The sequence below is a fragment of the Gobio gobio genome, assembly GCF_949357685.1.
Source record: "Gobio gobio genome assembly, chromosome: 13".
Lineage (NCBI taxonomy): Eukaryota > Metazoa > Chordata > Actinopteri > Cypriniformes > Gobionidae > Gobio > Gobio gobio.
This window is the reverse complement of record NC_137106.1, coordinates 432,674-447,711: the sequence shown is the minus strand read 5'-3', so window position 1 is coordinate 447,711 and position 15,038 is coordinate 432,674. Positions and strand designations below refer to the sequence as shown.

At 47.6% G+C, this 15,038-nt stretch overlaps 2 protein-coding genes across 5 annotated transcripts in view; one reads left to right on the top strand and one right to left on the bottom strand.

Moving 5' to 3' along the window:
• Positions 1 to 10,183, top strand: part of klhdc2 (kelch domain containing 2) — a 13,811-nt gene extending 3,628 nt beyond the window's left edge. For all 3 annotated transcript variants that reach the window (XM_079832969.1, XM_079832970.1, XM_079832971.1), the window contains exons 6-14: positions 90 to 171; positions 259 to 342; positions 430 to 510; positions 4,782 to 4,840; positions 4,932 to 5,041; positions 5,116 to 5,188; positions 5,885 to 5,972; positions 9,259 to 9,311; positions 9,408 to 10,183. In XM_079832969.1, coding sequence (XP_079689095.1) covers positions 90 to 171; positions 259 to 342; positions 430 to 510; positions 4,782 to 4,840; positions 4,932 to 5,041; positions 5,116 to 5,188; positions 5,885 to 5,972; positions 9,259 to 9,311; positions 9,408 to 9,519 — 742 coding nt within the window. In that variant the 3' untranslated portion in view covers positions 9,520 to 10,183. The remainder of the gene's footprint in view (positions 1 to 89; positions 172 to 258; positions 343 to 429; positions 511 to 4,781; positions 4,841 to 4,931; positions 5,042 to 5,115; positions 5,189 to 5,884; positions 5,973 to 9,258; positions 9,312 to 9,407) is intronic.
• nemf (nuclear export mediator factor) overlaps positions 10,154 to 15,038 on the bottom strand; it is a 39,747-nt gene continuing 34,862 nt past the window's right edge. Inside the window, exons 17-22 of one of the 2 annotated variants that reach the window (XM_079832967.1) lie at positions 13,795 to 13,965; positions 13,534 to 13,566; positions 11,668 to 11,774; positions 11,543 to 11,586; positions 10,635 to 10,714; positions 10,154 to 10,551 (exon numbers count right to left, since the gene is read on the bottom strand). In XM_079832967.1, coding sequence (XP_079689093.1) covers positions 10,474 to 10,551; positions 10,635 to 10,714; positions 11,543 to 11,586; positions 11,668 to 11,774; positions 13,534 to 13,566; positions 13,795 to 13,965 — 513 coding nt within the window. In that variant the 3' untranslated portion in view covers positions 10,154 to 10,473. The remainder of the gene's footprint in view (positions 10,552 to 10,634; positions 10,715 to 11,542; positions 11,587 to 11,667; positions 11,775 to 13,533; positions 13,567 to 13,794; positions 13,966 to 15,038) is intronic. The other variant, XM_079832968.1, reaches the window with a different exon arrangement.

Below are 15,038 nucleotides of genomic sequence, written 5' to 3'. Positions count from 1 at the left end.
GAGCCAGCGCCGCACTTGCTGATGTCATGAGTGTGTGTGTGACCCGCCGCACCTGCTGATGTCATGAGTGTGTGTGTGTGTCTCCACAGGCTGGCGTATTTCGGCGGGTACGGCTACATCGCTCAGCCCGGACACAGAGGAGCGTTCGAGCTGGACGAGCACTCCTTCATGGTGAGGCCACGCCCACCAGCGGACGCCAGCCGAGCCGCCCGCGAGACGTCTGATGTGTGTGTGTGTGTGTGTGTGTGTGTGTTTCAGGGTAACCACGCGGGACGAGGCTGGAACAACCACATACACGTCCTGGATCTGGAGGCGTCGGCCTGGAGCCAGCCAATCACGAAGGTGCTGAAGCGCTATCTGATGTGTGTGTGTGTGTGTGTGTGTGTGTGTGTTGCAGCTGACACTCAAACGTTGTGTGTGTCCGTACAGGGAACCGCTCCGACCCCGCGGGCCGCCCACGCCTGCGCCACCATCGGGAACAGAGGCTTCGTCTTCGGAGGCCGTTACATGGTGTGTGTGTGTGTGTGTGTGTGTGTGTGTGAGAAGCACTACACTGGGTTTCCATGGGCCTTAAAGGGATAGTTCACCCAAAAATGAACATTGGCCCATAATTTCCTCTCCCTCAAGTCATCTGAGGTGTGTGTGCGCTCGTCATGACGTCACACACACATCTGGAGTTTCACTTTCAACATTCAACACTTTTACACAGAAGGCGGAGGCCGAAAGTTTACTTGATAAAGTTTTAAATATGGATATTTTTCTTCCACAAACGCGTGGATTCGCTTCAGAAGGCCTTTATTAACACCCCAGAGCCGCTGGAGCAGTTATATGACGCACAGATGCACTTTTTATGGAAACAGAGCAACTATGAATCCAATTCTTAAGGCCTGTACACACCGGGATGAATATCGCGCGCGCTTATCGCCAGCGTTTTTCGGTGCGTCTTGAGTTCACACCCAAGCGATTTCCACTGGCGCTGCGGCGAGTGAACGTGCACATTCAGTCGATGCGCTCCCGGTACACAAGATGGTGCTGCGGCACTTTAAGCCTCTGACACTCGCTTGTCACACAGAAGGAGAGAGAGAGACAGTATTTACGTGCTTGCCAAAACCATAGACATATTATGTATATGGACAAAACCATTCACACACTTTTTGCTAACTGGCAAGCAGCATTAGCAGTTCATCTTCTTCTTTGTCTTCTTACTACTACTTCGTCGTATCAGTGTGTGCTCGGCAAGAGCGTTTTGTGCTTGAGCGCCACCAAGTCGTGTTTTACTGTCACTTCAGCAGCTCCAGGCACGTGAACAAAAGCGCCGATCTCATTGGTCGGCCAGTTTTTTACGCGCCGCATCAAAATAAAAAAACGAACCCGAGGCGTTTTTTTAAAAATGACGCTTTTACGCCTGGCGTTTTGCGCGTCGGTGTTGTAGCGTCTGGAGTGTCTCTCAACTAGGATCAAAGTGGCGGGATGCTTTCCTCCAAACGGCTCTGCATATTAATTGAATTCCTGCTCCAACGGCTCCAACAAGTCTGAGTCAAATATCACCTCTGACTGTTGAAGGACCAGCTAGAGTGTGAACAGAGGACCTTTTAGATGGCCCTTTCTGAGCTCCAATCAGATTCTCATCAGCCAGGACCCAATCAGTCATTCGGAGAACGGCCGGGGATGACACACACACACACACACACACACACACACACACACACACACACACACACACACACACACACACACACACCAGAATTCCCCTCTTTGAGCCTTTAATTAAACTATCCCAGAAATTACATATATGATGATCTCTTAAGTGTATGCTCCCCATATTTCTTATGTTTGCGTGATGTAAGAGCCATCTTAAACGCTCAAAATTGCTCTGTATAGAAGATGCTCTGCCTTCATGTCTTTAAACCAAGGCATGTGTGATGTCTAAATGTTCCTTTTTCTTTGTCTTAGTCAATGGTACAAAGTATATGATTATGAGATGTACCGCTAGTATGTTTAGTCCTCTTGAAGTGAAACTTTACTAGTTCTGGCTTCCAGCAAGAACATTCCATTGAGCAATAAAGTCCGAACAAAGAAACTCTCCCGCCTGAAATTCACACCAACGATTGGTCGTCTCAGGGAAAATGGGCGTCGTTAATGGACTTTAAAGGACAGGAACACCCACACATTGTGGCTCAGTCAACTTGCAAGGACCCCGACGAGACAAATGTCCTTTTCCTCCCATCTCATCCGCGCGGCTCGCGGTCGCCAAGCTGATGTTTCCTTTGAAGATCGCCGCGCTCCGCTCCGCAGTCAGCGTTCCACCAGACCGAGGAACTCCGCTGGACGAGATGAACTTTCCCTTCCCAAACACCTTTAAAAGTCCCGCGGACCAGCGAAGCTCCGGAAGAACCAAACGGAGAGAGAGCGCTTCAGCGCACGAACACTCTGAGAAACGCCAACGCACGCTTCTCGCTTTACACAACACGAGAAACCATGCAAGTATCAATTCTACCGAAATTTAGATGCGTTTTAAGATTGTGCCCCTGATTAAGGTGATCTGGATCTTGCTGGCTCTAGTGGTTATGTCTGAGAAGGTGTCGAATCGGACACGATCAAACCCTTCTTCCTTTCCCTCCTCCTCCTCCTCTTCCCTCCTCCTCTTCCTTTCCCTCTTCCTCTTCCTCTTCCTTTCCCTTCTCCTCTTCCTTTCCCTCCTCCTCTTCCCTCCTCCTCTTCCCTCCTCCTCTTCCTTTCCCTCCTCCTCTTCCCTCCTCCTCTTCCCTCCTCCTCTTCCCTCCTCCTCTTCCTTTCCCTCCTCCTCTTCCCTCCTCCTCTTCCCTCCTCCTCTTCCCTCCTCCTCTTCCTTTCCCTCCTCCTCTTCCCTCCTCCTCTTCCCTCCTCCTCTTCCCTCTTCCCTCCTCCTCTTCCCTCTTCCTCTTCCCTCTTCCTCTTCCCTCCTCCTCTTCCCTCCTCCTCTTCCCTCCTCCTCTTCCCTCTTCCCTCCTCCTCTTCCCTCTTCCTCTTCCCTCTTCCTCTTCCCTCCTCCTCTTCCCTCCTCCTCTTCCCTCCTCCTCTTCCCTCCTCCTCTTCCTTTCCCTCCTCCTCTTCCCTCCTCCTCTTCCCTCCTCCTCTTCCCTCCTCCTCTTCCTTTCCCTCCTCCTCTTCCCTCCTCCTCTTCCCTCCTCCTCTTCCCTCCTCCTCTTCCCTCCTCCTCTTCCTTTCCCTCCTCCTCTTCCCTCCTCCTCTTCCCTCCTCCTCTTCCCTCCTCCTCTTCCCTCCTCCTCTTCCTTTCCCTCCTCCTCTTCCCTCCTCCTCTTCCCTCCTCCTCTTCCTTTCCCTCCTCCTCTTCCCTCCTCCTCTTCCCTCCTCCTCTTCCTTTCCCTCCTCCTCTTCCCTCCTCCTCTTCCTTTCCCTCCTCCTCTTCCCTCCTCCTCTTCCTTTCCCTCCTCCTCTTCCCTCCTCCTCTTCCCTCCTCCTCTTCCCTCCTCCTCTTCCCTCCTCCTCTTCCCTCCTCCTCTTCCCTCCTCCTCTTCCCTCCTCCTCTTCCCTCCTCCTCTTCCCTCCTCCTCTTCCTTTCCCTCCTCCTCTTCCCTCCTCCTCTTCCCTCCTCCTCTTCCCTCCTCCTCTTCCTTTCCCTCCTCCTCTTCCCTCCTCCTCTTCCCTCCTCCTCTTCCCTCTTCCCTCCTCCTCTTCCCTCCTCCTCTTCCCTCTTCCTCTTCCCTCTTCCTCTTCCCTCCTCCTCTTCCCTCCTCCTCTTCCCTCCTCCTCTTCCCTCTTCCCTCCTCCTCTTCCCTCTTCCTCTTCCCTCTTCCTCTTCCCTCCTCCTCTTCCCTCCTCCTCTTCCCTCCTCCTCTTCCTTTCCCTCCTCCTCTTCCCTCCTCCTCTTCCCTCCTCCTCTTCCTTTCCCTCCTCCTCTTCCCTCCTCCTCTTCCTTTCCCTCCTCCTCTTCCCTCCTCCTCTTCCTTTCCCTCCTCCTCTTCCCTCCTCCTCTTCCCTCCTCCTCTTCCCTCCTCCTCTTCCCTCCTCCTCTTCCCTCCTCCTCTTCCCTCCTCCTCTTCCCTCCTCCTCTTCCCTCCTCCTCTTCCCTCCTCCTCTTCCTTTCCCTCCTCCTCTTCCCTCCTCCTCTTCCCTCCTCCTCTTCCCTCCTCCTCTTCCCTCCTCCTCTTCCCTCCTCCTCTTCCCTCCTCCTCTTCCTTTCCCTCCTCCTCTTCCTTTCCCTCCTCCTCTTCCTTTCCCTTCTCCTCTTCCTAATATAGATATATATGTAGTTAATTACAATAAATTGTTGTTAACTATATATATATATATTATAAATTGCATAAATACAGAGGTTAGGTTTTCCCATTTTGGGTGATTTTGGAGATTTGTGATTAGATTATAACCCGTTGTGATTGATCATAAATCCCTAAATATTAATACCCACAATTCCCTATTGAGCTAATTTTTAATTTAAATATATATGTAACCCTAAGACGCTACAGTGTGAACACTCACATTGGCGGCCATTGTTTAGTCCCGAGGCGTTAAACGTCAGCGATAAACGCTTGCGAAAATCGTCCCGGTGTGAACAGGCCTTAATGCTGGGATTAGCCTGGGCTTCTGTAATATAACTCAGATTTTATTCGTCTGAGAGAAGAATGTCACACACACCTCAGATGACTTGAGGGAGAGGAAATTATGGGCCAATGTTCATTTTTGGGTGAACTATCCCTTTAAGACGCTCAGATCTGTATAGAAGTGTCAGTAATGCGACTCATTCACAGTTAGTGTGTGTGTGTGTGTGTGTGTGTCCACAGGACCAGCGTCTGAATGACCTGCACTGCATCGATCTGGACACGTGGGAGTGGAGCGAGATGTACGTTCAGTGGCCTCTGATGAGAGCAGTGTGTGTGTGTGTGTGTGTGTGTGTGTGTCCGACTCGCCGTCTAACGCTTGTGCTGTTTCAGGTGCGTCCCTCAACACGGGCCTGTGGGCCGGTCCTGGCACTCGCTGACCCCGGTGTCAGCTGACCACCTCTTCCTGTTCGGCGGCTTCACCACGGACAGAGAAACCCTGAGTGAGTGTTCATCAGTGTGTGTGTGTGTGTGTGTGTGTGTGTGTGTGTGGGCTTCATTGCTGTGTGTTTTGCAGGTGACGCCTGGCTGTACTGCGTCAGCTCTAACGAGTGGAGGCCGGTCGGCCACGAGCACACGGAGCGACCCAGGTGACCCTCACTCCTCCTCTGTGTGTGTGTGTGTGTGTGTGTGTGTGTGTGTCACTGATGACCCGTGTGTTTTATTCCTGACGATGATGCTCAGGGGCGTCTCTAGGACCAACTCAACACTGAAACGGGTCTAACTTTTGAACCATTTGATCTAGACAAATGGAACGTGGCCCACCGGATTCCTCTCGTCACTCTAATCTCATTTGACATATTACATGAAGGCTCCGCCCATTACAGTAGCATTAGCATTAGCATCTTTGTTCAAAAGTTATGATGTCACAAACTTAGCGAAGTCGACCCAAGGTCGTTCCATCTCGGCCAAACTTTGATCAATCGAAGTGAAAATTGGTACGCTACATCAGCCCCATGATCTGAGGGTCCATGCCAAATTTGGGAACAGCGCCAACTACAGGTCATGAAATATGAAAAACGGCTATTTTTGCTCATAAGTTTCCCATAAATCGCAATATACTTTAAAATATTTGACATATCTTCACAAAATTTGGTAGGGATGACCGACAGCATGTCCTGAAGGTACCTGAGACGTTTCAGCGCCACCTAGTGTTCCAGAGATTTTTTGCAAAAACGTTTATAACGTTTGAAAACATGTTCCAAATGTAGTTTTGCCGATTCCAACGATATCTCATGAAGAAAATCCTCCCTATATTCCTGCTGTGTTGATGTGTGTTTCTGCAGACTGTGGCACACGGCGTGTTTAGGGGCTGATGGGGAAGTGTTCGTGTTTGGAGGATGTGCGAATAACCTGCTCTCGCATCAACAGGCGGTGAGTGTGTGTGTGTGTGTGTGAGTGTGTGTGTGTGTGTGTGTGTACTCTAGGGCTGCCACTAACGACTATTTTTATATCGACTAATTTATCGCAATCATTTTCAACAAATGTACTTAAAAACATTTAATGTAACTTGCAGCGTTGGCCTTCAGTCGTGTGCTATATGTAAACAAGCCCTTGACAAAACGTAAAACTAAAAGAGTAAAAATGCAAAAAGGTACACATTTGTAAACCAACACAACAAAAAAGAGAATATCAGCAAATACTGTTTATATAGAATAGTGTTGATACCAACATTATGACTTGCAAAAAACTGTAAAAGTAATTGAATAATATGACAGAACTTACTATTCATTGTTTTAGGGTTAAAAACCCCTAAAAACTGCCTTGTCCGGCGTGTTCCTGCCTCACAGAATATGAGCTCCGGCCCTTTAAGAGCAAACTCACTGTAACACAGATTCCTCACTCAACTCATTAAACGTTCACTAAAGACAAACTCCACTGCGTTTACCTCAATACTCGCCAGGACCTGCAATTTTACAGATTTTTTACCATTCAAACCCAATAATCCGCGAAACTGGCGTTGCGATCTCTGAGTGAAAGACTCGCGCTTCAGGTCAGAGTTCAGCATCACCAGCTCTATTATATCGACCAATTGCGACAGGCCTAGTGTAGTCATTTATAATCTGCGCAGAGCAGGCAGAATCAAGATGCATGTTGACTACATTCAAGCATTAAAGAGAAAACAGTGTCTTCACTTTTCTCTTTTTACACATTCATTTCCCACATATAAGTAAATGAGGAAAGGAAAAACTAAAGAATAAAAAAGCATGTTGACTACTTGAATGTTGCTCTCCTTTCTTTCTGGCCAGCACATTTCTCAATGGCTCTGATTAAAGTCCGTCATCTCAGTAGAGTCATGACGTCTGCAGTGTTCAGATATCTGAGCTCTCTCGCTGTTGTCCACAAAACTTCAGTACCAACACTTAGAAATAAAATACTTGGGAAAGCAATAAAGGGCATTGCTAATACACATCAGCCGCCCTAACGTTTCTCATAACAAGAGTGTGAAGCTCTGAGTGCAGCTGCTCTCTCATTGGCTGATGCTGGATCTGTAAATCGCGTTGGTTCGAGATCCTTTATCCTTTTTTTCGTCCAGCGAACGCCTTGTGAAAGAGTTTGGTTTAACTGCTGCCATCTCTACGAAACTGATCATCCTAAAGGTTTTGGCGTAGTCGGCGTGACTGTGTCGCTGCACACTTTCACTTTAGTGGCCAAGAGCGGAAAGATGAATGACAGGTGACGAGAACCAATCAGATTGGATAAAATAACACAATCCAATTCTGATTGGCCAGGGACGCAGCGACCTGAGGAGGAGGAGGATCTTTAAGAACCAATCAGAGACCAGCTTCAGGTCACATGCTGCCCGTAGATTTTTAGACTCTGATAGACGTCCATTAGTCCGGCTTCCCTCACGCATGAAACATAAAATAGTGAACCCATTCAAGTCAGTTTTTATTAAATGCTGAGGCTCTTACTAACAGCGGCACATCGTATGAGTAAACTATTGAATTTTTATATCATTTTTGTATACATGTATATTTCTGGAATTTTGATGGGGGTCTAAACGCACTGGTCTAAACGCACTGGTCTAAACGCACTGGGCTAAACGCACTGGTCTAAACGCACTGGGCTAAACGCACTGGTCTAAACGCACTGGGCTAAACGCACTGGTCTAAACGCACTGGGCTAAACGCACTGGTCTAAACGCACTGGGCTAAACGCACTGGGCTAAACGCACTGGGCTAAACGCACTGGTCTAAACGCACTGGGCTAAACGCACTGGGCTAAACGCACTGGGCTAAACGCACTGGGCTAAACGCACCGGGCTAAACGCACCGGTCTAAACGCACCGGGCTAAACGCACCGGGCTAAACGCACCGGGCTAAACGCACCGGGCTAAACGCACCGGTCTAAACGCACCGGGCTAAACGCACCGGGCTAAACGCACCGGTCTAAACGCACTGGGCTAAACGCACTGGGCTAAACGCACTGGTCTAAACGCACCGGGCTAAACGCACCGGTCTAAACGCACCGGGCTAAACGCACCGGTCTAAACGCACTGGGCTAAACGCACTGGGCTAAACGCACTGGGCTAAACGCACCGGTCTAAACGCACCGGTCTAAACGCACTGGTCTAAACGCACTGGGCTAAACGCACTGGGCTAAACGCACTGGTCTAAACGCACTGGGCTAAACGCACTGGGCTAAACGCACTGGTCTAAACGCACCGGTCTAAACACTGGTCTAAACGCACTGGGCTAAACGCACTGGTCTAAACGCACTGGTCTAAACGCACCGGTATAAACGCACCGGGCTAAACGCACTGGTCTAAACGCACCGGTCTAAACGCACCGGTCTAAACGCACCGGGCTAAACGCACCGGTCTAAACGCACTGGGCTAAACGCACTGGGCTAAACGCACTGGTCTAAACGCACTGGTCTAAACGCACTGGTCTAAACGCACTGGGCTAAACGCACTGGTCTAAACGCACTGGGCTAAACGCACTGGTCTAAACGCACTGGTCTAAACGCACTGGTCTAAACGCACTGGGCTAAACGCACTGGGCTAAACGCACTGGTCTAAACGCACTGGTCTAAACGCACTGGGCTAAACGCACTGGTCTAAACGCACTGGGCTAAACGCACTGGGCTAAACGCACTGGTCTAAACGCACTGGTCTAAACGCACTGGTCTAAACGCACCGGGCTAAACGCACCGGTCTAAACGCACCGGGCTAAACGCACCGGTCTAAACGCACCGGGCTAAACGCACCGGTCTAAACGCACCGGTCTAAACGCACCGGTCTAAACGCACTGGTCTAAACGCACTGGTCTAAACGCACTGGTCTAAACGCACTGGTCTAAACGCACTGGGCTAAACGCACTGGGCTAAACGCACTGGTCTAAACGCACTGGTCTAAACGCACTGGTCTAAACGCACTGGTCTAAACGCACTGGTCTAAACGCACTGGTCTAAACGCACTGGTCTAAACGCACTGGTCTAAACGCACTGGGCTAAACGCACTGGTCTAAACGCACTGGTCTAAACGCACTGGGCTAAACGCACCGGGCTAAACGCACCGGGCTAAACGCACCGGGCTAAACACTGGTCTAAACGCACTGGGCTAAACGCACTGGTCTAAATGCACTGGGCTAAACGCACTGGGCTAAACGCACTGGGCTAAACGCACTGGGCTAAACGCACTGGTTTGTGTCCACAGGCTCATAGTGATGAACTACTGGTGTTCAGCGTTCAGCCCAGATCACTGGTCAGGTGAGTGACCCTCCAGCGCCACACTTACCGGCCCATGTGGCGTCTGCGCGCTGAGTGTGTGTGTGTGTGTGTGTGTGTGTGTGTGTGTGTGTGTAGGCTCTGCTCAGATGTGGCGGTCCGGAACCGGAAGCAGCTGGAGCACATGTGGGACGTCCTGCCCAGAGCTCTGCTCCTCCAGCTCCAGCAGAGGATCATGGGAGATTCCTAGAAGACAATCAGAAGCCATCGCCGCAGAGACTTTATGGTTCTCAGACACATCTGCATTAAACACACACCACCATCAAACAAACACACACACACACACACACCATCAAACACACACCACCATTAAACACACACACACACCACCATCAAACAAACACACACACACACACCATCAAACACACACCACCATTAAACACACACACACACACACACACACACACCATCAAACACACACCACCATTAAACACACACACACACCATCAAACACACACCACCATTAAACACACACACACACACACACCATCAAACACACACACACACACACACACCATCAAACACACACACACACACACACACACCATTAAACACACACACACACACCATCAAACACACACACACACACACACACACACCATCAAACACACACCACCATCAAACACACACACACCATCAAACACACACACACACACACACACACACACCACCATCAAACACACACACACACCATCAAACACACACCACCATCAAACACACACACACACACACACACACACCATCAAACACACACACACCATCAAACACACACACACACCATCAAACAAACACACACACACACCATCAAACAAACACACACCATTTAACACGTCTCAATCGTCTTTATTGGGCGTCACAATTTTAACAAAACACATTTCCCAGTTGTAAATGTTCCAACATTTGGGGAACGAACTGAAATCCTGAAAGTTATTCGTTACAAATTCCCATAATTCATCACAAGATTTGTACAAAAAGCCCAAATGTTGTATTGATTGTTTTTTGTTGTTGTTGTTTTTCCAACATGGAAAATAAATGAAGCTGTGTTCAACATTTATACTGTGCGTTTTATTGATTTATTATTAAAGTTGAAAATGATTTGCTTTTAAAAGCCCTAAAGCTGGTCCTCCGCCAGGAACTCATGATGTCACTTCCTCTTGGCCGCCTGGAGGTTGGGCGCCGACACCTTCACCTTCCCCGGCATGTTCCTGGACAGATCTGTGTCCTGTAAAACAGCAGCGGCGTCACATGACTGACTGCGGCCAATCAGAGGCCTGGACTGAGGCCTGGACTGAGAGCTTCACTTACCTTCACACTCCGGAACAAATCTTTCTCTCGAGCGCTGGAGTCTTTCCCTCGCATGAAGCTCAGCACGGCAGTACGGGCAGCTGCACACACACACACACACACACACACACACACGTCACAACGACAGACACAGATGAGATCACACACACACACACACACACGCGTCACAACGACAGACACAGATCAGATCACACACACACACACACACACACACACGCGTCACAACGACAGACACAGATCAGATCACACACACACACACACACACACACACGCGTCACAACGACAGACACAGATCAGATCACACACACACACACACACACACGCGTCACAACGACAGACACAGATCAGATCACACACACACACACACACACACACACGTCACAACGACAGACAGATCAGATCACACACACACACACACACACACGTCACAACGACAGACAGATCAGATCACACACACACACGCACACACACACACACACACACACGCGTCACAACGACAGACACAGATCAGATCACACACACACGCACACGTCACAACGACAGACACAGATCAGATCACACACACACACGTCACAACGACAGACACAGATCAGATCACACACACACACGCGTCACAACGACAGACACAGATCAGATCACACACACACACACACACACGTCACAACGACAGACACAGATCAGATCACACACACACACACACACATGTTTGTTTTTGTGAAATGTGAGGACATTCCATAGGCGTAATGGTTTTTATATCGTACAAACCGTATTTTCTATCCCCTTACACTGCCCCTAAACCTACCCATCACACACACACACACACACACACACACACACACACACACACACTCTCTCTCTCTCTCTCTCTCTCTCTCTCTCTCTCTCTCACACACACACACACCCTTTACCTTTGCCCTTCTTCTGAGTCCCTGGTGTTAGTTTGACCTTGTACCTGTGTGCAGGGCAGAATGAGGTTAGACAGTGAATGCTGTAGAGAAGCGCTGTGAACTCTGAACTCTGAACCCTCACACACTTGTAGTTGGAGAGCGCCATGTAGGGCGCGCAGACGGGCACGGCGAACATCAGCACATCCTCCGGATGGGGCAGCCCGGTCAGAGAGTCCAGAACGCCTTCCCCGTCCTGACACACACACACACACACACACACACACACACACACACACACTCCTGTCATTAATTCCTCATGTCGTCTCAAATCTTCGTTCATCTTCACACACACATGAATATATTTCTGATGACCTCTGACCCCTGCACAGACAGCAGTGATGGACACTCAAGGGCCAGACAGGAAGTAAAGGCGTGGTTAAAATAGCCCATGTGACTCCAGCGGGTCAGCCTTAATGTGATGAAGAGATGAGGATACTTTAGTGCGCAAACACACACACAACCACTTTATTCATCATCTCTTGTGTGTGTCAATCGCTGTTGATGATGTAATAACAGTGCAGAGCTTCAGGTGCGGCAGAACGACAGCAGATCACATGACCAGCGTCGGCCAATGGTGAGCCGGCGTTCTGGCCTAGAACTCTGAAGCTCTGGACACAGAGGAGAAGAGTGTGTGTCCATCACTGCTGTCTGTGCAGGGGTCAGAGAGCTCTGGGGTCATCAGGAATATCTGCATGTGTGTGTGTGTGTGTGTGTGTGTGTGAAGATGAACGACGGTCTGACGGGTTTGAGTGACATGAGGCTGAACGGCCTCTTTAACCCTCTGGGGCTCTTCAGTCATTTCTGACCCCACATTTTTTAAAATAATTTTTTATTTTTTTTAATCGTAGCTTCATCGGAATGGTCTGAAACTTGGTGACTTTATTGGCACTTGGTATATGAACACCCAAAACAACTGGGACAGAATTTGAAAAGTCTGAGTGGTCATAAAAAAAGTCACACTCAGGAACCTTCGGGTCAAAAATGACCCCCATAGGAAATGAACGGGAAATTAGTTTTTTTGTGCATATAATCGACAAATCAGCCAGGAAAAAAAGACTCAACAGTGAAGATCTCTAAAACATCAAGAGTGCAAAACAGACAAAAACACACACACACACACACAAACACACACACACACACACACAAACAAACACACAAAACACAATTAGCTTTTGGAATGGCACGCGTTTGTGTGCGTGTGTTTTTGTGTGTATAAGTGTGTGTGTGTGTGAGTTTTTTTGTCTGTCTTGCACTCTTGATGTTTTAGAGATCTTCACTGCTGAGTCTTTTTTTCCTGGCTGATTTGTAGATTGTACGCACAAAAAAACTAATTTCCGTTCATTTCCTATGGGGGTCATTTTTGACCCGAAGGTCCTGAGTGTGACTATTTTTTTTATGACCACTCAGACTTTTCAAATCCTGTCCCCAATTGTTTTGGGTGTTCATATATCAAGTGCCAATAAAGTCACCAAGTTTCAGACCATTCCGATGAAGCTACGATATTTCATTTTTTTTTTTATAAAACGCAAGATCCACTATAGCGATAAAAATGTGCTATTGTGTGATAAAAATGCTCAATATGTCCACCGGATGGCACCGATCTCATTCAAAAAATTGCTTTCATGAGGCCTATTGACTCTAAAATGAAATACAGCTTTAATAAAAAATAAATTATATATATATATATATACACATATTTTAATTATATTCAATGGGAAAAAATGAGTCATAATTATTGCATAAATATTAATTATAAATCATAAAATTATCTCAAAACCAAAAAAGAAAATAAAAAATATTATTGAACAAAATATATCTTCTATAATCTTTTTTGATCTTAATCCCGCCCTCCGGAGTGTGAGCCATAAATGAAGAAGCCCAGAGGGTTAATAAAGCTCATGATTCCTGCGGTCAGATGGATTGAGTCTGAACTCTTCCTGTCCTTCACTCACCTCAGCCACAGGATTGTCCACATCCTCCGTCTCCTGCAACACACAATCACATGTCAGTAACTCACACACACACACACACACACACACACACACACACACACACACACACACACACACACACACACACACACACACACACACACACACACACACACACACACACACACACACACACACACACACACACACACACACACACACACACACACACACACACACACACACACACACACACACACACTCATCTGTCTGATGCGATACCTTGGCATCTGGCTCCTCCGCGGCGTCTTCGCTCTTCTCAGCTCTGGGCTTCGCCGCTGCTTTCGGAGGGGGCGGGGCTCTCTGAGGGGGCGGGGCTTTCTTCACCGCCTCCTCTCTCATCTTCCCTTTCTTGCCCTTCTTTGGTTTTTCCTCCTTTTGTGATCCTGCGGACTGTTTTCATCACGTGTGAGGAGGGGTGAGCAATAGTGACAGAACATCATCTCCATATATTGAGTTTTTACCTTTATGAAGCCAGTTTTTAAACCTAATTATAATCATCTTTTGAGTAAAATTCTTACATTTAATCAAACACAATCAAATTAATTCTGTATCAACATAATGGAAACACAGAAGACAGTCTGAACATGGACAGAGTTTCAGAACATGAGTGTGTGATCTCCTTCAGGACTAGAACACGTTTGGGAAGTGTTTTTCGAGTATGGCCCTGTATGATGTAATAGAGGGCGGAAAATCCTTATATGGGCACTTCTCCCGAAAAAACATGCGCGCACACACACACACACACACACACACCAACCAGAGCAGGAGCGAGAGCACGGCCATCATTCGGGTAACACAAGGCGAAAATGATTTTTCAACACTAAAGAAGTGTGTGTGTGTGTGTGTGTGAGTGAAAGATCACCTTATTCAGCTTCACAAATAACCCAGTGTTAAAGGTGCAGTGTGTAGTATTTATGAGGATCTACTGACAGAAATGCAATATAATACACATAACTCGAGGAATAGAGTCTGATCTAGACAAAACATCGGCACATTTACAACACACACACATTTATACACTTTAACCTCAGATGCGTGACTTCAGTGCTGATTTCGATTGATTTAGTTTTAGTCATATTTTAGTCACCGGAATAGTTTATAGTTTGTCTAGTTTTAGTCGAGTAAAATCTGGGTTTAGTTGAACTGTAAAGCATTAATTAATAAGCGTTACATCACAGACTGTTACTGAACACATGACACACCTCACATTCTGACATCATCGTGTTTTTGACCGTTCAAGTGTAAAAGTTCATGAAAGAGCTCAATTCACTTGTGTTTGCTTTTATAATGTTGTATTTCTGTTTGAGTCAGTATATCAGGTTAAGCTGAAGCTTCAGATACTGTAAGTTTAAGTTGATTTATTTCAGTTAACATTTATTTAATCTCAAGAAATGAATGTTTTAATGAACTATTATAACCCTGATACTTTATTAAATCCAGGGCTCCAGACTAACTGTCTTCTC